This window comes from Anthonomus grandis, chromosome 5, assembly GCF_022605725.1.
Source record: "Anthonomus grandis grandis chromosome 5, icAntGran1.3, whole genome shotgun sequence".
NCBI classification, from domain to species: Eukaryota; Metazoa; Arthropoda; class Insecta; order Coleoptera; family Curculionidae; genus Anthonomus; species Anthonomus grandis.
Window position 1 is genome coordinate 17,630,565 of NC_065550.1, and position 26,463 is coordinate 17,657,027.

At 31.6% G+C, this 26,463-nt stretch overlaps 1 protein-coding gene across 2 annotated transcripts; it reads left to right on the forward strand.

The window, feature by feature from the left end:
- Positions 1 to 26,463, forward strand: LOC126736519 (chaoptin). 2 transcript variants are annotated; one of them, XM_050440907.1, is made up of 21 exons: positions 1 to 198; positions 6,855 to 7,149; positions 8,058 to 8,216; positions 10,391 to 10,566; positions 10,627 to 10,809; positions 10,883 to 10,999; positions 11,066 to 11,226; positions 15,226 to 15,369; positions 15,424 to 15,643; positions 15,701 to 15,925; positions 15,979 to 16,162; positions 17,731 to 17,925; positions 18,052 to 18,317; positions 18,372 to 18,504; positions 18,564 to 18,706; positions 18,765 to 18,959; positions 21,705 to 21,989; positions 22,047 to 22,178; positions 22,244 to 22,363; positions 22,416 to 22,654; positions 25,926 to 26,463. In XM_050440907.1, exons 1-21 carry the CDS (start codon positions 196 to 198, stop codon positions 26,194 to 26,196), a joined length of 3,846 nt encoding a protein of 1,281 aa, XP_050296864.1. In that variant the 5' UTR covers positions 1 to 195; the 3' UTR covers positions 26,197 to 26,463. The 2 variants fall into 2 exon arrangements, with proteins under 2 accessions (XP_050296864.1, XP_050296865.1); XM_050440908.1 differs by having other exon boundaries at positions 2 to 198; positions 18,070 to 18,317.

A 26,463-nucleotide genomic window follows, 5' to 3' on the forward strand; every position in this document is an offset into this window, starting at 1 on the left:
GCCGGTAACGAGCCGCGGGTCACTTGGTTTTCTCTGTTAATATATCGTTATAGTCTAAGGAGTTAATTAGTGTTGCTGCCTTCATTTAAGTGAAATAATTATTAGGTGCCTGAGATGACTATTTCTTTAATACAACGGTGTTAGTGTATGTGTTAAGTTTGAAGAACGGTGTACTTAATTTTTGTTTAAGTCAGAATGGTATGTTTTTTGCTATGTTACATTTATTTGCACATATATAACTATTATATATATACAGGGTGATTTGGGAGAAATGCAACAAACTCCAAGTGAGGTAGACGTGAAAATGATTTTAAAAAACTTGATGTGTTGTGATCCGATTCTCATTTCTTTTTAAATTATAGAGTGAATAAAATGTTTTAAATAGTCACCCGCTTCTTAGTATAAATGCTGTAGATATCGGATTGTTTGGTCCATTTTTACGATAAAAGTCGAATAAAATGCCACACATTTATTTAAATTTAGATAACGCAAATATGTTTTCTTACGGCTTTTGTAATGGGAATGTTGCAGCTGCACGACGATTTTCACGCTGGAGAAATCCGGACAAAAACGTATTTATCAGAGTTTTTAATCAACTTTCCGAGACAGATGCCCTAACTAAAAAGGTCAAAATATTCTAAATTTGGAAGAAGATGATACAACAACTAGCTTACGCAGAATTAATAATATATATTCTAATAAACATACTCTAATGGTCATTCTACAGAAAAGAACTGTATTTCATATTATCATCATTATAGAACTGATTTTCGGTAAACGTGTGAAACACTTATTTTTTTTTTGCGAAATTAGTTAAAAGCATTATTTAAGAAAGCTCCTCTAATCAGTGTCATCACGATGGAGCTTTCTCACATTTCGCTCGTCATGTCAAGCAATAGAATTGGATGAAGAGTTTTCATTCGGCCTTCGAGATCTCCAGATCTCAGACCACTGGACTATTATTTGTGGAGTTGGTTTAAAAATGAGGTATACAAAGTAAAAGTCATCAATCGGGACGCCCTAATTCGACGCATTAGAAATGCGGTATGTTATGCGGCAGTATGTTCACTTAGAAAAGCAACAAGCCTTCGCAGACGAAATAGAATATGTTTAGAGGTTAATCGTGATATTTTTAAGCATTTGTTAAAACAGCACTATAATTAAAACCATGTTAATGTAAGAAATTTAATTTATTTGTAATTACGCTATATTTTAAAAACAAATGAGAATCTCATAAGAACATATGGGTTTTTTAAAATTATTTTCTCGAGTACAATACTCACCTGAAGTTGGGTGCTTTTTTCCCGACTCACCCTGCATAGGTAAATATTATATATTATATAAATATTGGTAACTACCTTATAGTGTTATATACTATAGGGTAGTAACCAAATGAAAAGTACTTAACCGGATTTTTTAAATCACATGTAAAATTATTTGCCATTTCCTTGGCTTATTTTTTTTATTTAAAAATATAGTGACAATATAGTACACGTCTATAATAATTTAAAAGCATCTCTTGCGTTTTGTAATTTAAACATCAAAAATTAATAAAATAATTTATATGTATATTTTCTTATTTATTATAAGTCATGGGCTGTTCAGATTCAAAAATGTATTCTATATAAATGTATTTAGAATTGACAAAAAAATATCGTAATACCTAACTGAAAATTAAATCACATGTTCTCAATTACAAATCAATCAGGTTCATTTTCTAAATGCCAAGGTTAGCACGATGTTCTTCAAAATAAAAAATCTCTTAGAAACAGGGATGTTAGGAGAAATGGGAATGTTAGGATTATTACTAAAAGTACGTGTCCACATTTTTTTAACGTCACATGTACGTTAGACTGGACAAATGGACATGTGGCTGGAGATGATGTCAAGAATATTTTAACGTTTAGTAAAATATTAAAAACTTACCACAAATCAGAAAAATCACAAAAAATTGAAAAGAGTTTATAGTGGGCATCGGACTTACAGAGCTATAACCTTTTCAAAGCTCCTTTTCACATTTTAAAATTTCTTTAGAATCGTCACTGGCAATATTCAAATCCTTACTGAATATTTTCTTTACCGGTTAAAAGCAAATTGTAGAATCTTGTAATCCCTAGACCGTCCGCTATTAATAACTTTTCAATTTTCATTTAAGATTTAATTATATCAAGGAATGCCTGAATTTCCATCAAACATATCTTTTAAAATGAAGTCACATTCTTCATTCTTTACTCTTATACTCTGAACCCAGGAAAAATCCTTATGAGTATAAATTTATCTAGTTATTAGTTCGGTCGTCATATATTGATGCAATAGGTTAAAGTATCTAAGCACCATTGTTCTTAGTTTTTACGAAGTGAGTAAAGTTACCTGATAAGAAGGAAAAGTTAGTTTAAATAAGATTAAATTAGGTATACATAAAGACAGCGAAGACATCCTTTGATTTATACTTTATACCTGCCATACTGAAGAACTGTTTCATTTTCCTAATTTTGCTGTATAATAAATGGGTATTTTGTATTGTTAATTTATTACGTTATTTGGTTCATTTGTTATGTTAATTGGTTCAGCGCTATATTAGCTGTGAATCTTCGATAAAGATAAAAATTAAATAAATATAGTTCATTAGTACTCTTCAGGGGCACAATTAAGTAATTGTGTTCCGCTCTATTTGGGGAGGAAAACAAACAGCACTTTAAATTTTAAATTTCTTTAAAGTTATGAATGGAAATATCACAATTATTACTAATGGTCTGGGTAAAAATCATTATTTTTTTTTTAATATTTTCTCCTAAATATGTTGACAATTGTTCTAATAGTGGAAGCCTTATTTATCTATTCCTCAGATTACAAAATACATAATCTTTTTAAGGTTATTATTGGAAATTGACCTAAATTATCATTGGTAAGTATTCTATTTCAAAGTCATGTTACAGTTTTAAAATTTTGTTTTTTTTAATAGTGCAATTTTCACCCTTTTTTGAGAATTAAAATCTATCCGAAATAGTTCCTCATAATGTTTAACTTTTCCGCATTTCTAGTCTTGTCCATGAAAAACAAGAAAGTACTATCAACTAACATTATTGTAAAGTGTTTTAGATGGAAGGGTAGGAGGGAAGAAAAAACCACGTGTTGACTTGATAAATAATAAGGCAAAGTCTTTCAATGAAGTCGCGCGATAATATTAATAAAACCTTGATCACTTAATGGCTAAGATTATTAGCTTGACTCTATTAGAGTAGCGAGAGTAGCGACAAGGTAATTTATTCTTTATGCAGGTTTTTATTACATTCTCAAAGTAACGTTGTAGGACTTGCGCCCTTGTCTATGCACAGTTGTAATTTTTTCTTATTGGTAACAACATACTTCCATTTCAACAGTCTGGCCTTGGGGAATGATTCAGTATATCTACCAGCTATTTGAAAATGATGGAAAGTATAATAAGAGCTCTCAATAAAAAACTTGCCCTACTTTTAGTTGCCTAGATTATTTTAAGGCTTTTGATATAAGCGATCAAAACTTGTTAGTTGCCAAGTTAAAGATTTATGTTTTAATGAAATTGCTCTTTCTTTTTTTAAATCCTATCTCTGAAATCGTATTCAACAAGTACGTGTCAATAACAATTACTTAAATCCGAAACACATAATTTGTAGAGTTCCTCAAGGGTCAATCCAGGACCTCTTTTATTCTTGTTATATGCTATAGATTCCTTTAGTCGTAGAGAACTCTGAGGGTTTTCAGTATACTGACGATACTCAGTTAAATCATTATTTCGATCTACATGTAGAGCCGACTGCTTAAAGCATAAATAGTGACCTAAATTTAATCTTGCGCTACTCGAAACAACACAATCTTAATATTAATGCCAATAAAACTAAGATATTACATAACCGAGTTGCCTTTGCTAACATTTTTCTTTAAGATTTCAAGGACATATTAGTGCTGTCTTGCAAAGATGTTATTTGCGTTTACTCCAGGATAACAAGCATATTTTAAAACAAACAAAAAGCTCTCAGTATCGTTAATGTTATCTAAGTTAAATTACTCTTTATTGTTTATTATCCTTGTCTTGATAAACTAACACAATAAAGACTGCAAGGTGTACACAAAATACGTGTTGGTTTAATAAAATACGGTTTGCGTGCAACTTAAGAAAATTTGATCACAGATATATATCAAAATTTGATATATATCTATCGATTACAGTGGCTAAATATGACATTCCTTTTTAATTTTAGTTTTTTTACATTTAAGTGTTGACTCTAAAATCAAAGATTAAAACTTGACCAAACTCAACCAAATTTTGACTATTCTAAAGCGTTTGACCATATGCTGTTAGTATCTAGTATCTAAACACGTATTATTGGTTTACGTGCAACTTAAGAAAATTTGATAATATGTTTATAAACTTCTGGACAAAATTATCGCACCACTGATCAGTTTGTCAAGAAAATTAAAATTAAAAAATTAAATAAAAATACATATCAGTTGAAACAGTTATATATCTTTTCCCATACAAAAAGCAGAACTGGACAAAAACTATGTTTAAGCTCTCTCATGGAACATGCTGCTCGTTAGGTGCTATAACAACACACTTAAAGCAAATCGTTGCTTTAACTATGGCATTTAAGCTCCATTTAAATGAGAATATTTTGTTCGGCATACTGAGTGTTAAAAGATCACGTTACAATAATTACAGTTTAGTACCATGACTCCGAATTGCTTTACGGTATTTTGATTCAGTTTAGAACAAAAAAATATTTTTTCAGAATAATACAATAACACTTAATTTGCATAATTCCAAATCGGCTTTTTTGGTATTTAGATAATAGATTCTACTTGAAACAAAATCATTGTTCTTTAATAAAATTTTGTCATATTGAGTTTTGTACCTAGTCACGTGAGTTCTTCAGTTTTTAATTGCTGTTCGTTTTGTCTTACGTAAGGCCTAAACGTGTTATTTAAAAAAACATAAAAGGTTTTATTTAATTTGCGACGTATAGAAATTTGAGATCATATCAATAAACGCTTTTTTATCGTTTCAATTTGCTAAGTTTAAAATTTAATTTTAAATAAAATTTAATTTACTTTGATTCTAACTAACCTAAATTTTTTAGCAGGAAAGTTTTCAAAATTTGATACGAGGAATGCCGCGAAGACTTCAAGCAGTCATTGCAGATATCAAAAAATTTGCTACCATAACATATATTCGGAGAAACTAGATAAACTATCTGGTGTTCCACAAGGTTCTATACTAGGTCCCTTGCTTTTTATTATTTTTTATTATTTACACTGCTTATATTTTGTCGTCTTTAAAGAATTATCATGTGATGGCTTATGCTGAAGACACACAGCTATATATCTCTTTTGATCCTACTGAACTTAACGCTGGCCCCTGTTTGCTTTAAGTAGTGATTTAAAACTCCTAAGTGAGCTTTAATTTGAACATAACCTTAATCTTAATTCGAAAAAAACAAACCTGATGGTTTTTGGTAGCAAGAATGCAGTAGAATTAGTAAAATCAAATATGAATGCTGGCGTAAATAATAATAAATTGTCTAGAAATGTTAACCGAATCACTCGTTCTTTCAATGTTTAATTATTGTAATTTTATACATTTATTTTCCTTGCCTTGATATTTTTCATAAAAACATGATACCTACAAGTAATGCAAAATGCTTGCACTCGTCCAATTTTCGATCTTAAGAAACGCGATGACATTTCTCATAAAATTATTGAATTAAAATGGCACAAAATGGAAAATTAACTATTCATGATCATAATTTTAATATTTGGGCAATATTTTTATAACACGACGTTCTGCACATTTTGTAAACATAAAAAATTTGTTAGAATATAATAAGAATTAAAAAAACTGCACGAAGTTTTCAATGCACCAATTTCGAACTACTTTTTATACTGGATACTTTGCTTACAATGTAATTAGCTTAATCAACTTACTTCCCGATAAATTTCGCCTCTTTAATTTCAATAAATTTAGGTTTTAATTAAAAAAATATTTACTAGGAAAACAATATTATCCAGTAAATGTCTAACTTGGCGTTTTTCTTTTTTCATACAGAACTTACTTTGTATTTATATTATGGTACACTACCACTTTGCTACCCTAGTATTATTTTATTTTTTATGTCTTTCTCCCCCATACAAAAATCTTGATCCATATGTTTTTGTTTATGTTTATTTTTACTCTCATAGTTCAGAGTATACATTTTCATTATATTAATTACTTTTTGATAAGTATAGATGTATGTATGGTTGAGTAGAATAGCATTTGTTTGCTACACTTCGACATCCATGCACTATTAGGTGTAAATAATGGTTATTATGAAGGTATTTTGTTTCATTTAATAAAGGCTTATTTAATTTTAAAATATCTGTTAAAGAAATTTTTTTCAAGAAATGCGAATCATGATAGGAATATAAGACACAAAACTCTGACATTGCTATACCATCCCACAGCTCTTGTCTCACGTAGTTAAACTTATAATTCTGTAACACTTAATAATCGACAATCAACTTATTGATTCCAATTGATTTTAATTGATACCTTAATATATTTACATTTTATCACAAAATAACTTTTTGTATATTATATCTACCGGTAAAAGTCGTATAAAGATCGGTTCTGCAATGAGAAATGTACGAAGGTTGCAATGCATTCTAAAAATTTATTAGAGTTCCTTCTAAGTGTTTAAAATCTAAACTAGGCAGCAGTAAAATATACAAATAAAATAAAATAGTTGATAAAAATTGCAGTTATTTCCCAAAAACCTTAGCTCTGAGCTAGTGGGCTCCACTATTTTTTTAGATCTTAATATGCTTATTTTTTACAGGACCTAATTCACATAATGCAATTCGGCTATGCTATTATGATAGCAACATTTATTCTTATGATTTGGGTCTCCATAGCAGAATCCATAGATTTGGGAGCAAGAAAAGCCTGTCGATTTAACTCATTATGCACTTGCACATATCCTAGTAGTTCAAATAATGACTTAGGATCCGTCACTTGCAAGGACGTGCATTTAGCACGTATTCCAGAAGAGCTAAATGAAAATGACGTTTATGAGTTACATTTGGAAAACAATAACTTGTGGCACTTGGAGCCGAAATTTGTACATAAATCAGGTAAATAAGCAGTTGACAGCGAGCGTTATGACTATTTTAAGAATTTTTTCAATATTCGATATATGTATATTAACTAGGTTTTTGTGTTGGTTTTTACAAGTCCATCAAAAATGCCACGTTATGCATTTTTAATACCTGTTTACAAAACTTAAAGTTCTACCGTCAAATTAAAAGGACCTACAGTTGTGTTACAGAACCGAAAATTCATTCCCTTATGTTCAATTTGCTAATCCCTAAGGAGGGCACTTAAAATAATTTTAAAAAAATTTTTTAATAGACCATGCACTAAATCTTTTAGGTTTTGATCTGGAGAATGTTGAGGTTAAAAAAAAATGTTTATTGTTACTTTAAAAACTTCTTAGTTATTTTTATGAATTTTATATACGCCCTTTCAGCATCACTTGCAGTTTTTTAATGAACCTGTACAAGTTGTGAATAAGTGCTCATAATAATTTAATTATTCACAATAAAACCGCTATTGGTGGAATTTAAAAAAAAAACAAATGTCCTAAAATAAATTATCATAGTTATGTACTTTAATTTTCCAAGTAAAACCTCATCGTAGAACAATTTGGCTCACCGGCTCACCGGCAGAGTTTGATTTAGCAAAATTTTTAATTCGTTTTTAATTAATTTGTTGTGCAAATTCCTGTCAACTTAAAAACTAATAAAAAACAACAATCTGCATTTTGTGACGTCAGTGGCCTTTATGTCCTATTTCCTTTTTAGTTTACTTTGATTCCAACGAACCTAAATTTTTTAGTATATATTTTTAGTCAAACACAATTTTTTTAATAACTGATACCAAATCATACCCCATACTCTTAGGATAGTAAAAAATGCTTCGTTTAATAAACCAAAATTTAGATTATAATAACTTCAGTTATTAAATAATGTTCTTGTTTTAGCAAAGTATTTAGTTGTACGAAATAACCCTCTATACATAATACCAGATAAGACATTTTATGATAATGTAGAGCACTTAGAGTTGAGTTACTGTGGGCTTACAGAAGTTCCTTACCGAGCGTTAACAAATTTGGAACACCTAACGCTTTTAGATTTAACAGGTAAGTTTTTAAATAGTCATTCAAATTTTTATTTTTAATATGTCATTCAAGAGCTTCGTAGATGTACCTTTGCTTCATATTTCCTCTCTGTAGAAAAACTAGTACGCCAAAGTGGCTATTAAGGGATGTCCTATCCCAAACCATAATTGAACATTCATACTACATTCATGAAGCGTACAATTTAAGACGTAATGTTACGCCAATACATTCTATTACAGATATAACTAAATTTTTTTAAAAAACTTTTAATCTGCTCTATATCTGTGCTTTTAAATTTGTAGCTAGCTTTCGATCAGAGCTCTGACGTTGCTTATTAACTCTAAGCTGCAGAAACCTAGTTTTTCTCTAGTTATTAGTTTATAGACTCCATATTTGTATTAAAATGTACATAAAAAAGTTGGTTAGAAAAGTGTAGTTATTTTTAAAGCATAAGTTTGAAAAAGCATCTTAAAAATCTTTTGTATACATTGTCACCTCTATTAATAAGAAACGTGTAAAAGTTGACCATACAGGGCGAATATACTCCTATCATGAAAACTGTGAAGAAGATAAAGCAGGCAGTCTGTTTACTATATCTAGAAAAAAAGCCTAAATTTTTACACGTGATTGTAATGAATACCTCTATTACTAAACCGTTTATTACAGTGAAATTAATACTATAGTCAAATAAAGTAGAATGGTGAGACTTTCTTGACAAATGTTATTGAATATTATTTAAGAACAAGCACCACAAATCAGCCCGTAATGCCCGTAGGGTTAACTGTATACAAACTCCTTGATAACGAAGAAAAAATAACTAAGAACCGAATGTGAACAACGATTTCAAAGTAAGGAGCTAAATTTGGAGGAAGAAAAAAGAAATAAATAACCTGAAAAAGCAATAAAACGAAGAGGAATAACATTCCACACATAGAAGCATCTTAATTAAGGCATACAAAAGGCGTCTTTCTGATGCCGAAGAAAACTTTGTTATGAATTTAAAAGTATCCTAAACCAACCTCTAACGTAGAACAAGGAGCATCAACCCAAGAAAATGTTTTCCCTAAATCATTTAAGGCAAGACAACATCATTAAGATTCTTCCGACAGACAAGGCTTATGTAAAAGTAGAAGTGGAGCTTAAAACCTATAAGAATAAGGTCATAGATGTATTGGAAAAGGAAATTTAGACTAATATATGATATTCCAGAACCATCATGGAAGGAAGGTGTTACCGAAGTCTTAAGAAATATTGTACTTTCTACCTGACGCGGTATGCGCCAAACTAGCAGTTTACCACTCAAATGTATTTCAATCATCATGTGCTTGTACGACCTATAAAAATCTCCAAAGATTTGTTCATGTCCAAGCTAAATTCTTCCTGAATCAACGTACCAATTCAGGAACATGGAAAGTAGTTCATTTAGAGTTCTGAACAGAAGTATATTTACTTTATGGATCTATTGACCAACCAACATGATTATTACAGCCCCAATGATTATTAGTTTTGAAGTAAAAGTCTATGCATATATCATATACGTATATCATCTATAGAGGAAGCTTTATATAAATCTTGTGAAAAATGTCGATAGGAACATTAAAACATACTTTTACAGACAGTCCACTGATACTTTACATTATCTTCACTACGAATCCCATCATCCTGCATCTACCAAAGTATCATCAGAGAGCTTCATTGATATGCAATAATGATACTGATCGTAACGCCGAACTAGGAAATGTTAACAGTTTTTATCACCTTAAGCTCAGAATAAATAAGAAAAATCTTCAATCCACGAAAATCTACAACACTTCTTATTAATTCCATTAAACAATTTCTGGAAATTCCAGAAAACAATTTCTGGAATAAGTAAGACAAAGAGAAACCAACGTAAGACATTTTCTCTTGTGGGATCTGACCGTTTCTTTTGAACATTCTTTACTGGCACCAACTGAACCAAACCCAAAAAATTGACCTTTGGAAAAATCAAAAGTGAAGAAAATATTGATTTGCTGTTACGATTCCAAGGTAATTCTCCACAAATAATTCATCGTGTTTTTTATATTCGTGTACAGGTTTTTATCTTAGTAAGTCAAAATATATAAACTGTATTTTTTTTTGTTGAAACAACAGTTGAAATAAAAAGAGTTTTTTGGTTAAATATTGCGAATAATAGATTTTTTTTAATGTTTTAGGAAATAATATAAGGGAAATTTTATCTGATCACTGGAAAGGTTTTAAAGACAGCCTGGAAAAGCTCATATTAGCAGAAAATTCCATTACACAAATTAGAATGAATACTTTTTCAAATTTAAGAACGGTTAAGCTAATTGACCTTAGTGGAAATAATATATGGGAACTTGAACCACTTGTAAGTAAAAAGTTTTTATTTAATCTAGTTTTGACACTACAGTAAGTGATTTTGTTTCAGTTATTTTTTCAAGGAACACCACAGCTATTGCACCTCGATTTAAGTGATAACCAACTTTCATCCGTACCATATCAAGGTCTTAATCCTCTCAAGAATCTTAAAGTATTAGACTTAAGTTACAACAGAATACATGACCTATTACCACCCCCTGACGCAGGAATCAATAACAAACTAGACTTTAAAGTAAGCTGTTTTTTATCTCGACCGAATTCTCTTCGATTTCTTAATAGTGTAATTAATTTTACAAAATTTTTAGCTCGACATTTTACGACTTGAGTATAACCAAATCGACGTACTAGAAAACTCATCATTTGGATATTTTAATGATATCAATGAAGTTTATTTGGATGGAAATATAATATCTATGATTGAAGTAAGAACTATATTGTACTGCAAGTTTTATATTGTGCATTATTTATGTAAATATTTAAATTTTTAGACTTCTGCCTTTAGGCAAGCCAAAATACGCAAACTTTATTTACGAACTTGCGGCCTGTCTAATTTTTTACCAACTACTTTCACTGGACTTGAAGGTCAATTGGAAGTGTTGGATTTAACTGGAAATAACATAAATTCTTTTCCCAAAGATATTTTTAAGAGGTATATACTAAAGGATTTGTAATTAAATTTAAGTCTCCGCCTTAGTTTTTAAGTAAATTTCCACTTGGTAGCTGTAAGTTTCCTTAAAAGTCTTTGTGCGTTACTTTCTTATCATTTTCTGTCCCGAAAAATATTTTTTAGATCCTGAAAATTAATTTGATTGGACTTAGGTAGTAGCTTTTACTTTTACTCACCAAATGACTTCATGAACTGTCTCTTATGAAAAAGTTGGTCTTCTCTACTACATTTTTAACGCTTTTGACAGTTTGCATCAAAATACACTTTTTTGTTAAGTTTGATCACTTTTTACTTCTAAAAAAACCTCTTGCCTTGAATTTCAAAAATATTTTTAATTTTTGCATCATCTATCGCAGAATCACTTATATACTTCTTAGATTATAAGTGGTAGCTTATGATACCAGATATTCCAAAGTAAACGGGAATTGTAATCAAATAATGTGTGCTCTGCCTGTCGTAAAAGGCGACTAAGGGAGCAACCTAGGCCACCAGGGTTAAATGGTGGCACACACCCATGAAAATGGAGAATACCAGAAGCCTCGGAGAAAGGTCGCTGCCTGGGGATCGCCAGAGCATATCTGGAGCCGGCGCTAGACATGACAGCATGCGGACCGTCGGTGGCAGGGTGCTGAGGGGGCGGGCTCTTGCCATACAAGAAACTACAGCTCCACCACAACCCTCAGTTACACAGGGTCATCAAACACCAACCAGGACCCAACCTGCTGAAGGTGTTGCGCAGGAAACTCAGCCAGTGCTCACTCAAGCAGGGTTACCGAGACAGCGCTTAAAATGGACATCTGCCATAAATGAATCTATAATGCGCATTTTCATAAAGGTAACAAATCTGGGGCAACAAAGGATTGGCTACAGACAACAGCTACATGCTGAATTCTGCAGACAATATCCAAATGTGAACGTGACTGAGTAGAGAGTCGCTGACCAATACCGCGTCATTCTTAGAAACAACTTGATGCCAGAAACGCGAATTAACTCTATTATTAAAATTTATAAAAGGAAAAAATACAGCATAAATAAATGATCAACAGGCCTTAAATAAAGGAAGGGATAATTTTTAGGACAATGCCGGCCAAGAGAGAACAGAAGCGGAAGAAAACTTACACCCGCCAGACCAAGCACCATTACCAGAAGTGATAATAATTGAAGAATTCCAAAATGAAAACCAGAATATTGAACATAATGATGAAGTACATTCTAAACTTAGAACAGAGTTTAGAAGTGCAATGGAGAGTACGAAGGCACAAGACTAGCTCTTCCTAGAGTTAACTCTTTCCGCAAATTGGCCATTCTTCCTAATGCTGCCAACATAATTATACTCTAACAGTTACGATACTTGAACAGCTTCATCTAATAATCTACTGTGAGGCTACCGCTGTTATTAAAACCATTAAAAATAATAAATAACCAGCAAAGTGTTACACGTAATGAAAAACCGACACCGCCATGGGAAAGGAGACTATAAAAAAAGATTGAAGATATTAGGAAAGACATTGGCCGTCTAAAGGAATATATCGGAGGTACAAGAACCAGAAAAGTACAAAAAAGAGTAGAGGAAATAATGCGTCAGACCCAACAATATACACAGCAGGACCCAGAAAACTGTACTCCGGAACAATGCCTAGATACCTTTAAAATCTATTTTTTCAGGTCGCTTAAGAAGGTATAAATCCAGTAATAAAAGGAAACAAGATAATTTACTCTTTGAACGATCAGAGAAGCAATTCTATCGAAAGCTTAACGACACTTTTCCAACAAACACCGCCATTAGCATTTACCCCACTAAAGAAAACATCGAGAAGTTCTATGGCGCTCAATTAACCATACCTAGTGAATGCAACCTCGACGCTGAATGGCTGACTAAACAACGAGCAAAGAGCCAAACATATAATCCAATGGCATTTTTACCATTTTCACTTGACGAAGTGATTAACGTCATAAAAAAAATACATAACTGGAAAGCTCCAGGCCCAGATCACGTCCGAAATTACTGGATTAAGAAATTGTGGTCATCACATTAACAACTGACCGACCTTCTAAACGACGTGCTTATGAATCCTCAGCTTCTGCCCAATGTTTTAACAGAAGGTACCACTTACCTCTTGTCCCAAGGACTGCCAAAACACTCAAGATCTTGGTTGAGAAAACCACTACATGGAAGGCATATTCACGAGGTTGAACAAGAGTATGTCGACATAGCGGCGTCGAACTACTGGTTAATGATCCCCCTTCCCCAAGGGGGAGTGCGATTGCCGTTTAACATGAAATCTAATAATAATAATAATAATAATAATAATAATAATAATAATAATAATAATAATAATAATAATAATAATAATAATAATAATAATAATAATAATAATATTAATAATAATAATATTATTATTATTATTATTCTTATTATTATTAGCAGTGAAGTATTTGCATTTGAAGTCACAATTTGTTTGTATCGTTAAGATTTCATTAGAGAAGAAGATAAGGAAGACAAAAACTTCAATATGAATATCACAATCTTCATAATATTGTGACTTGGTAAGGAAACGTGGTGTTTTAAATAAGATATAGAAACAAAGCGCCAGAATGTCGAGTAGAAGGCACTAAATGAAGGCAAAAATTGACCTTTGAAAAAGTCAAAAGTGAAGACAATATTGATTTGCTTTTACGATAGCAAAGGAATTTCCTACAATTAATACCTTTCACTAAACCAATCTGTTAATGTAGTGTTCTATCTTGGTGTCTTGAAGTCATTGATTCATGGTGTTCTTCATATTATTGTAAACGATTTCGAAGAAGAAAGTTGACGTTTACTGCACGCCATCTTATTAATCGGTACTTGTTACCCGTTTTATGTTTTAAAAAATCGCATTTAAATAATTAACCACTCTCCGTATTTGACTTACTTGGAATCGTGTGAGTTACTACTACCTTTATGAAAAACTGCTGATTTATTATTATTGGCACAGAAGCGTTTACTAGCAATTCTGAGATTGCCATCCTCAATGAATATCTTAAATATTTAAGAAATCTATTAAATTAGCTTAATAGCACCCATTCTTAAAAGCTCTAGTCTGAGCTTTCACATGATTCTTTAATTATGTCAAGGCTTGGGGCATTAACGTTCAACATGTCCTCCTCATAACAACTCTAGCCGTAGAATAGCTTTTAGGATAATACATTTTCTAAAGCGATCTTATGCCATTCAAAGTTAAGTCCTCATAAGCTTTAATCAGGACTATTTGATTTATTGAAAAGCTGTCTTATACTCCAGTTTATATTTTAAAGCTTGTGATATATTTTATAATATGTTAATCATAGCTAGTTCTAGATCTCTAGCTTCCTTTATAGAATTATTTTGTAAACCTTTTTTAAGTGAATTTGCTAGACAATTAATATTAGTGTAGGGTTAAAGGGCTTATTTATGTTCTCTAACTAAAGGTGAAACAAGAAAAATGATAATATCCAGAGTATACCGCATCATAGTTAAAATGTTATTTAGATCGCATCATTCTTCGGATTTCAGTAGCTTTGCATGTTAAATATAGCTTATCTTTGACTTATCATTTCACATCGGCCTGAAATACAATTTAAATATAATACAGTTAATGTGCTTCATGCCTTTATGCTTTACTGTCAAAGTTTTGTAGCTTAACTTTTTAGACTTAAATGACATTCTTTGTTTACGATAAAGTGATGCATACCGAACTTTTATTCGCTTTTATTGCCTTCCTTACGTTTTTACTATGGTTTATTAGCAATTTTCACAATATAGCTCAGTTAATTTCCTGCTAATCTTATTTCTATTCGAAGTATTGGAAAATTTCAGCTTGATATTGTAACAATTGCATGATGTATTATTTTCCTTATGCTAAGCTGACATTTGTCGGTTTTACTTTAAAATGATATAAATTTAAATTAATAATTGCTCTCTAACCGTAATTTTCTAAATATATTATATTTTTTATTCAGGTTCTTCAGTATAAAAGAGTTCATTATAGCAGATAACCTTGTTACCAACCAAATAGACATACTTAGTCCATTTGAAAGCACGCTAGATCACCTAGACTTGAGCGGATCGAAAAATTCTCCAGTTAATATCCAGGACTTAAAACGGTTATTTATTTACCTTAGGCATTAATTATTCAAGTAACAAAAGTTAATTTATAGAATTCCACAATTAAGAAAACTGACCTTGTCAAGACTTTCTGACCCAAATATTGGACCATCTGATTTTGAAAATTTTGGTGCACACCTGGAAGAAATAAAAGTCACCTTTGCCAATTTACAGAGCATCAAAAGTAATGCGTTTAGGCACCTGCGAGGCCTTAAGTTTATTGATTTTAGTGATAATAATATTGGAACCATTGAAAATAATGCATTTTTTGACGTTAGTAATTATTTTACGTAATCTATTGCTACTCAAATAACTTTTGATATATTTTAGGTCGCTCATTCTCTCGAACACCTTTGCCTGGCACACGCATTTTCATCTTCATTCAGTAACGTACCCAGTGATGGAATTAAAGTACTTACGAAGTTAAAAACGTTAGATTTAAGCAATAACAAATTCAGGACTCTTAAAGAGGATACTTTTTATTCGATGCACGATATTAGAGTCCTTGAACTGCACGATAACTTATTAGAAGTTTTACATCGTGGAACTTTTCAGGTCCGCATGTGACCATTACCACCACAGTTTTATAAGTCTTATTTAATTTTTAGGGTAATATACACACAAACTTGGAACAAATTTATCTGTCTTTTAATGATCTAAGGACAATATCACAAAAGACTTTTGATGAACTGCCGAGACTGCAACAAATACATTTGGATGATAATAAAATTGAAAGTATAGATCCGTTGGCGTTTAGCAGTGTTACTGAGCTAAAATATCTTAACTTAAAAGGTAAAAAAAATTAAAAACTATAAAATTCTCATGGATTCTATATGAAAATAGCATATAATCAATTACAATATACAGGTCTAGTTAACTCAGATCTCAGAGTTTCTCCTATCCCCTTTTACTTACTAGAATTATACCTTCAATTTATTAATTATAAATTTAAGGTATGAAGTATGTACAAAGAAGGGCGAGAAGCAAAAAACATACCGAGTTTTACGGCGGTAATCACTACATAAAATTACACTTCTCTTTTTTTTTCTCAGTGGCTAGAGCAAGTGGAAAATTAAAGAAGCAATTACCTTTCTCTCTCTCTTTTTTTACGTTTTGCTGTCGCTTGCTTATGCGTAGTTATTTCCATATCCTAGAAGGAAGCTAGCCAGCCATATATTGCGAATTTCTGATTGCACTTCATTAAGATCAAATAATTCTAGCATCAGAATCACGGTGAATTTTTACGAATTAGAAATTAAGAAATTGAGGGACTCACAGAACTTACTTTGCCCCATCTTGGTGAAAATGCAATAAATTATTATCTAGATTTCTATTACCATCAATATCCAACTGATTTTCTAGTTGTTCCAAATAAATAGAGCCATTAAGAATTTATGTTTTGTGTGGATGAAAATTATTCGATTTAAGTAACTGACAAATAAGTTCATTTCTCTGTTGTCGCTGAGTTTTACCATAGAGACTAGTCAATAAGACCGTTAAGTTCAAGCATGACAATGGTTTTGAGGTTCGGGTTAGAGGGTACTGAGAATTCAGCCCTGAAATAAAAAAATGGTGGTTCCAGCTTGCTTAACCTGTATGAAAGCTATTGTAAATTACGTGTTTTACAACATTTATGTTTAGTGGCACTTTCGAAATAATTATTCCTTAAACTCGATGAACCTGATGTCCTACTGTAAACCAAAACGGAAGGCTGATAACTTTTAAAAAGAAGTATCTTTTTCTAGTCGGATTCAAAGAAGGAATAATAATTGCTTATCGAATATATAATGAGCTTAATGATACTATCAAAAAAATGGCTATCCACCCTATGATCAACGATTTTCAATTTTAATCCCTTTCTTAACTATGATTTAACTTTATTATTTGCATCGTCTTCCCTAGAGTTCGACGATATACTGATGAAGGAAAAACATTTGATAAATTTTTCTAAGAGTCTAAAAGTACTATTTTATAGTTCACATCTTAGCCCAAATACAATAATTCGCGCCTCCCCAATGACAACTTGAGGTATATTATTAGATGAAAGATTTCAGACAATTAGAAAAAAAATTAAATCGCAAGAAATTTACATATACTATGTAAAGTTAGAGCATTGTATCAGAGTTTCGTCACAGTCAGAAACAAACGATTTGGTTAAAAGAAGGCAGCTATGATTAAATTTCGAGTACATAATTGTCATTATTATTTATATTTATAAAAAATTTTAGTACGGACAGATAGGTTTCTAGGTAAGCAAATAATATAAGAATTAAAATGTTAATGAATATGCTGCTCAGTTTAGGAATGAACAATTTAAGGATATTGTTTGAGAATAAAAATATCAATCACGTATATTTCAGGGAATAAGATTTTATCAGTGGGATCCAAAGCATTCCACAAACTGCTTCATTTGGAGTATCTGGATATGTCCTTCAATAAAATTAGCAATTTAGATTTTTCCTGGTTTGATGACGAAACCGGTCGGCTATCTGTATCTCTGTTTCAACTGAATGTGAGCCATAATAATTTGAAAGAGCTTCTAAGCAACTTAGGAGGTAAGTTATCTCGTTTAACATTTTTATTTCTAACATCAGTAATCACAATATCATTCATTTAAATGTAGGCTAGCGGGATCAAACTCAAGCCTAGCCAAAGAAACTTAAATATTTAATTTTTAATAGTTTGTCCCTACTGCCCAGGTTCGGAAACAAGAAGAATCGGAGTCTTAGACTTATCTTTCAACAATATCCAGAATATTTCCGAGGGATTTTTTGAGCCAGTCAATAGCTCTCTGAAAAGACTGCATTTGGGACATAATCAAATAATGAACGCCACCGGCAAAGTGTTTGGTGCAATGAAGTATTTACAGTGGTTAGACCTTTCTTGGAATAGTATTTTTGAGATGGAGTTTGATATGTTTGATAGAAGTCGTAGGATGGATTTACAGGTAAAACAAATATTATAATGCATTTATAAACATTCGTTTTTGATTCTACTTTAGGTGTTGGATGTATCTCATAATAAAATAAGTTCTATTAACAACGGTGTTTTCCAAAATCTGAATCAACTGCAAATTGTCGACATGTCCCATAATCGATTGCGAACATTGCCTAAAGAGTTGTTTAAAAGAACAGGCAAGATTTTAATGTTTTGATGTTTAACCAGTATTAATTTTACTTTACTTATCTGGCAGCATTGGAAAAACTTGACTTATCACATAACATGTTAAGTAAAATTCCTTGGAATAGCTTTAGTGACTGTGGACGAACATTAGCTGAGCTTGATCTGTCTTGGAACTCGATTTCTTCGCTATCCTTTGAGACGATGCAATTTGAAGTTGGTACAAAAAACGGTTTAAGGTGAGCCTACCTGCTAATTACTTTTTATATTCTAGAAATTACATTTTCTGGATATATCCTATAATCAACTGGCCCAAATTGATATAAGCAGATCGTTTAATGTAATGCCAAGGATGGTGTATTTGGACTTAAGCCATAATACTCAATTAAGTTTTGAGTCGAATTCGAATAAGTCTCAAGAATATGATTCATTACTGCATTTGAAGATAGACAATGTATCTCTTATTCAGGTAAGTTAATTTACTTGAACGACAAATAGATTTTATTTGATGTTAGAGTATTTTAGTGATATTGGGTGATTTAGTAAAATTAGTCATCACCGATTCTTTGGGACTAAATATAAAATTGAAAGTATACCGTAAAATATAGCCTAACATCTTAAATAAGTTTTTTAAATGGTCTCGAAAACTGGATACTTTCTTAGTTCTGCTATTTGCAAGTATATCCTGAAAAGCAAAATGAAAAACAAAAGTGCTTTCTACTTCATAATGTTTATTTTTAACTAATCCCGACGCGTTTGGGTTTTTACATCATTGTCAATGGAGAACGATAGTAAGTTATAAAATAAAAAGGGTTGTTAAAATCATTTAAAAGATATAAAATAAAACTTAGATAATATTGTCACAAAATATCTATAAACTCTACTAAAAATTTACGGCACAATGATAATATATCCACATAGCAAACGATATAATATATACCCGGTGCTTACAACTGATAAAAATTCTTACTATTAGATATTAAGAAGGGGCAATCTAAACAAATAATTTAAAAGTGGCCGAAGAGACATCTAAGAGCATAGTTAACGTAGTTATTTTAGCAAGAAAAATTACAAATATTAATGGAAAAAACCAGCTATTTAGTTCTTTGGTTTTGTTAACGTTGTGTAAAACCTTAAAGTTATTTTCTGTATTAATATATATACAGGGTGTTCATTTGAAAACTTTCCACCACGGATTTATCGAAAACCACTGTTTAAAAAAAAACGCCGAAATACGTCAAAAGGCTTGTCAAGGAGGGACAACTTTCTAACCTAAAATTACTTCACCCCCTTTCACCCTCTGCCCCCCAGGGTCATCCCCTTAAGAATTTTAAATGGCAAGGGATATCGAGTAATAGCTTGTTTAAAAAGTCTTTCGAAGTCTTTTATTTTGACGTTTGATTTTTTTAAATCGGTCGATTCGTTTTCGAGAAAATTAGAAAAATCTTTGTTTATCTTAACAAAAAAATTAAAATATCAGTTTTTATTTCAATAAGTGTTAACAATGTTGCCCGTTTTTGGCCAAACAATGATATAGGCGATGTTCAAATTCCTGACGGACATTTTCAATAACATGTTGTGGGATATCATAGCAGCTGTCGATGATGCGTTGACGAAGTTCATCCAAACTTTCAGGTTGGGGAGTAAACACAATAGATTTTAAATGACCCCATAGAAAAAATCTAACGGCGTTATATCAGGAGATCTAGCAGGCCATTTTATAGGCCCCCTTCGCCCTATCCATTCATCTAGAAACTCGTCGTCTGAAATATATTTCCAGCAAGACGGCGCTCCTCTTCACTATGTACTTCCCGTTCGGCAATGGCTAGTCCCCTTTGACAAACCTTATGACGTATTTCGGCGTTTTTTTTAAACAGTGGTTTTTGATAAATCCGTGGTGGGTTTTCAAATGAACACCCTGTATAAGTGGATTATCTTAAAGGCATACCAAAAGCGGATCTCTTATCGTTTGGTCACTTTTGAGAATTTAAATGTTCCTTAATTCTTAATTTAAAATTTCTGTCCATTTGTCCTGTATATCTGGCTGAACATGACTCACAGGATAAGAGGTAAACGCTGCTACCTTTCAAAGGGCTTATGAAATCTCTCATTCTAGAGCAAAGGCTTCTTAGATTTTGAAATGACTTATAGACAATTTTGATGTTCTTGTCTATAGACCTAATAAGTAAGTAAGTTACCCACTTGCAGCGTAAATCGGACCAATAAAAGTTAGCTTCACATACTTAGGAGGTTGTAATCGCTTGAGTAAGAGGATGCGATAGTGATTAAGACTTATTATTATGCTTTTTTCGAACTAATTTGTCTATAAGGAACTTTTTGGTAAATAATATTTTGTTCTTTTAAAAATTCTAATGGCAAAAGAAGAATGGTAAAAAGTCTATAAATTAATGCATGAAAAGCTGCTCACAAAATGTGTCCTTAGAGTTTTTTAATGTCATTGGTTTTTTGGTCTATCATTTTTGTTGTGGTCCTGGTGGTTTTTAGCTTCTCCGAAACAATAGAATTCTTCTCTATAGCTCGTTATCTGGTTTAGCAGTCTAATAACCGCCACGAGTTCACAGTGAGCAAGGCCTTTCATTCTACTCTCTTCTTAATGAAGAAAGTATAACATAATGATAGAGAATTGTATTATCGTCCTATCTTCTTGAATGTAGGCCGTGAATGCTAGGTTGCTGTTAGTAATTATTTGATATGCTGCAGCCAATAGTTTTTTCCCAGCTCTGGTGATATATCTTTGCTTAAGGCATATGACAGACGTGCATAAGCTATTGGTTCCATGTCCTAACTACTATCTGAGTTTGTTTCAATGTAAATGGTAATTACGCTGACCGTTTATTATTGCAATAGTAAGCAAATATTGCACAATGCATGGTATCACGGTCAATGTTTTCCTTTATTATATATAGTTTCTATTTTCTTTCTTATGTGTAGTTTTTTTTCACGAATATTACATAATGCTCGCCACTGACACATATTAATAGGATGAACTTTCCTAAAATTTATTCTTCTGCAAGTATCATGTTTTCCTAAGCCATTTATCAACATTTAACATTTTAAAAACTGGAAAAATATGCGATTTTATCATTATATGAAATATTTTCACTTCCTGTATCCTACTGACTGCACCATTTTTTTAATTCAAGAAAAATTCTTTTATAACTCTTTTCACAAATCAGATCATATCCTGTTTTAGGTGCCACTATCGAAACTACCCTTTTCAAAGTTAGCCACTCTTTCACTAGCCAATAACCAGTTAAGTAACATACCAAATGAAATGGTAATGAAAATGCCTAATTTACAAAGCCTCAATGTAAACTACAATAGTATCACATCGATTCCTCTTCAGTTACAATCTTTTGAAGAGTTAAGATTTTTGTCAATGATGTCTAACCCGATCACCACCTTGACAAACACTAGCTTAACAAATTTAATTTTGGAGGAGCTAGATATGAGAAATTTTGATTTAACTACATTTCAGGTAAGTAAGTGTTAGTGTCTTTTCATAAAAGAGTTACTGTAACTTGAAGTTTTTCAGATGGGAGTTTTTTGCTGCAAAATGTGCTCACTAAGAACATTAAGGATGAACTTATACACGGGATTAAAGACTTCTTTTAATATTACTTCTCTATTGCAGTGGAGTTTTGGACTAAGAAATTTAGAAATTCATGTAAGTTTTGTAAATGTTGTTTAAGCGAAGAATGGAAACAAATAATTGTTCCATTATATCTTTAGGTTGATAGACACAGTGATAGTGATTTAAGCAAAGAAATGGTCGGAGATTTGCCGCCAAAGATAAGAAATATCACATTTTCTGGAAGAGGCTTAAAAAAATTGGGACCAACTATCCTTAAAGTAAGTCATCACTTAAAATATGAAACTAGGCTTCCAGATTTTATTCTTATAGGGTGTTCAATTTCCAAAACTTCGTATTAACCTTAGAAATACCAGCATCATAAAAGTGTCTGAAGATTTATTTAAGAATATTGACAGAGCCCGAAATATTACTGTAGATGTTCGAAACAACCCTGAACTAACGACTCTTATGAATCCTTCTACTACCTCTCAACCGAATCGGTACAAGGAAACGTTTCTTATGGACTTAAAAATTATTGGAAATCGATGGGATTGTGATTGTGACTTGGGGTAAGTATAATATTCAACATAACTAATGTTATAAGGAGCTTTTGACATAAATTTTCAGATAAAGAGGTAGGCCAAATTACTAAAAAACATATTACATAATTTTAAGGTGTTGTGGCTTTAGAATGATTTACTGGGTCTTAAATATAAGTAAAATTAACAGAAAGAGTAGAGAAATTTAAGAAACTGAATGATTTGACATAGGTTTACTTGAGAAACTAATAGTATTTTGTTCACCAATAAATAATATTATGAGAAAAAACTCATTTCAAAAATACTAACAGTTTTTTAATTAACGGATCTTAGCACTAGTAGCCACTTAATTTAGTCGATAATCTTTTCCTACAAATCTATAAATATCTAATCGTATCTTCCCTCTTTGGTAAGAAGTTGAGAGTATTGGTGTATACTGTGTCTGTATTTGGTGCGAAGCATGTTAACATCTGTTTCCTACTTTTTTCATAAAAGTGGTATACATAGGCTATACGAAAGGTGCCAGCACTGATTTAGCTTTGGCAGCTAAATACTTAAAATGGCACTGCGGTATGATTTTCCGTACGCGTTCTAGAAGACAGCTGCGGGATGCTGTTAAGTCTGCTGGGGACTTAACAGCATCAACTAAAAGTATTGAATCGAGTTAAATCGATGTTCTTTCAGATATCTTTTTATCTATGAAGTACAAAAAAGTCAGGCAAAACCAGATGCAGCGTCCAGTTGCCGGAGGTTGTCGCACGTCATACGCTTAGTCTCGCAAGTGGGTTAGCACTCAAACCCAAAACTTTGAAATGGCAGGTTTCTCAGAAGAAAGAACTCCTATGCACAAATCACGAAAAAAACACGATCAACGTTGTCTTTATTTTCGATTTAGTTTTGCGAACTTTCTTTAAATGTGGAAACTGTGCTATTCCTAATATAATTTTTTGGTTTTCGGATTATACTGAAAACCCCAAATTTCATCGCCTGTTACCACATGCTCCAATAAGTTTCTCGTCATACTCATGTTTTAAAAAGTACGCTTCTCAACAACAGGTATATTTATTTATTAAGTAGGGGACCGTAGGTAATATTTTTCTGTTGCCAAGTGGCCCCTAATGACCTAGCTCAGCCAGCTAAATCCTCCTACAGAGTTTCAAATCACGTTTTCTACTTTTAGTAAAAACTTATACTACTTTATATAAAACTTATATAAAGTAAATATAGGCAAAAAATATCAGTATTCAATAGACATTATTAGCTCATTAAACAACCAGTTAATGCTCCTCAAAACAAAATGCCCATTGCTCGTAAAGTTTTCAAAGTGCCAGTTACCCAAATTAGTCATTATAATAGCTACTGAGGAAGAAAACTTTTTCCAGTGTGGATTTCGTAGATATCATAATGATCCCATTGTGGATTTCGTGTAACAAAGCTGCAGAAAAATTGTATAGAGCTACTAGAAAAAAGCTGGTGCAAAGCTTTTATGAAGCTTCACCCAGAAATTTTCATCTTATATGCTATTTAAATATTGAAAAGACTGATAATCTACCAATCTGAAAACAATATACATAAAGATAAATTACCTCTTAGTAGTGAGGAAAATTCCAATAAATCTGACAACCCCAATGACATCAATAAACACAGAAGAACAAGATAATAAAAATACCTGTTCAAACAAACTGAAAATACTAGCAAAATACAATTTTTCATTATAACTCTTAATTAAACCTAATTGAGAATGATATCATAAGAAACCAAAAACATAACAGAGTAAAAGAACATCTAATATTAAATAACTATGATACATCTAGAAATGTTAGCTTAACACTGCCTTCCAATAGGAACTTCCAACCTTTGACAGTAGATAGGGACAGTATATTATGAATTGGCTGTAATTGTAATGTATTCAGTGTATTTGGACAAGTCGTTAGGTAAGCTTCGCATATTTCACATTTGCCATAGTCGTTCTATCGAGAGAACTAATTAGCACTAAATGACGAGAGAGAACTAGGCAGGGTGTTGGATAAATTTCAGTAAACAATCAATCAGCGCCAATACGTAACAAAATATACAGGGGAATCGAAAACAGTCGAGTTCGCGCCGCTCACAAGAACTGGCTCTTTCGCAAACCACAACTAGGCAACTTTTAATGATTACCAAGAAATAAATAACAAAATAATAAATAAGTGGAAGGCAATGTTAAAGTTTCAAATTTTCAAATTATTAAAAAACACGTTAATTTAGCCGACACTTGAGCCAATTTAATTTTAAAAGAAAGAGTTTAAAAAAAAACCTTAAAAAGCATGATCTGCCATGGAAAAAAGCTGACTCAACTGGGTATGGCCCTAAAGGGTTCTATATCAAAAAATGCTAAGAAAATATAATTTTACACAAAGATACTAGCTTGTAAGGCTCTCTGGAAGGTGTACTATATTTTCAATAAGCATTTCAACACCAATAACCAAATTAACCGGAAGTTAATTGAAAAGTGGCGCAGTATCTAATAAAATAATTAACAATGTCCCATGTTTAAAATAGTCTTTTTTTTAGTTATAACATTTATACTGTGTGAAAAAAAGTCTCAGACTTTTAAAAATTATAGATTTCTTTCAAATGTACATTAGGAAGATATATTTGCATATACAGCAGGCATTATAACAGTAGTAGAGACCAAAGTGAAATTTTATCACAACTTCATGAAACATAATATGCTATACCTACCTAATTTCAGCAAATTCAAAGATACAATGGTTTAAAAAATTATTATGTAAAATTTATTATAAATAACAAATGCAAAAACTAATCCATAAAAAAAGAAACGACACAAGAAAAAATATAATTAAATAAAAGTATAAACAATAATTCTATTTAATTAAATGTTGAAAATGGCTATGCCAAATTGTGGTAAAAAGCATTTGGTACTTTTTCTCACATATCAGGAGTTATCAATTCGCATTCTGCTGTAATTCTGTCTTGTAATAGGTTAATATATTTCGGCTTTGTCACATAAACTTGATTTTTTAAATGCTCCCAGAGAGAGTATGATCAAGCTTCTTGCTGGCCATTCAATTTTACCTCTTCTGCCAAACTATGATTTGGAAAAGTCTTGTCACTTTCTGACATTGTTTTTTCTGATGAATCGACATTTATGCTGAGTAATAACTTGTCATAATAATAATAAACACCCTATATTTTATATTAAGCTTTTTGCGTATAAATTGATTTTTTTTTAAATTAGGTATTATTTCAGAAACTTGTAAAACATCTCTTTATAAAATATAACCTATTTTTTTTTAAGCTGGATCGAATTTTGGCAAAGAAGATATCGACAATTCATCTGTCCGGCCATAAACCCAACAACGACTTTCGATATTGATGACTTTGAGAACACTTGCAGACACACTCCTGACGAACTCAGAATGGCCATATGCGTCAATAAGAACAACAACTCCATCGCAGAAGTCCTGAAAACTGACTTAGAGTGTGGGTGGAGTTCAGCACCTGTAATTCGAAGTTTGAATTTTCTGTTTGTGGGTTTTGTCGCGACAACAGTTCACTTTTTGGTCTAATGATTTTTGAAGACTTTTGTATTTTGTGCTTATATAAAATCTGAATCTTTTAAAAATATGTTCATCGTTTTTTTTTAATGTTGAAGTGAGAATGAACTACTTAAAATATTATGTTTTCTTTGTATTTAATTGGACTATTGTTTATTAGCCTATAAGTTAAAAAAACGACTCACATATAAAGATACTTTTATTAAGTCTTTAGATACTGCCGCATTCAGGTGTTATTTATAATAACTATCTGTATATTATATACCCATTTAAGAGTAA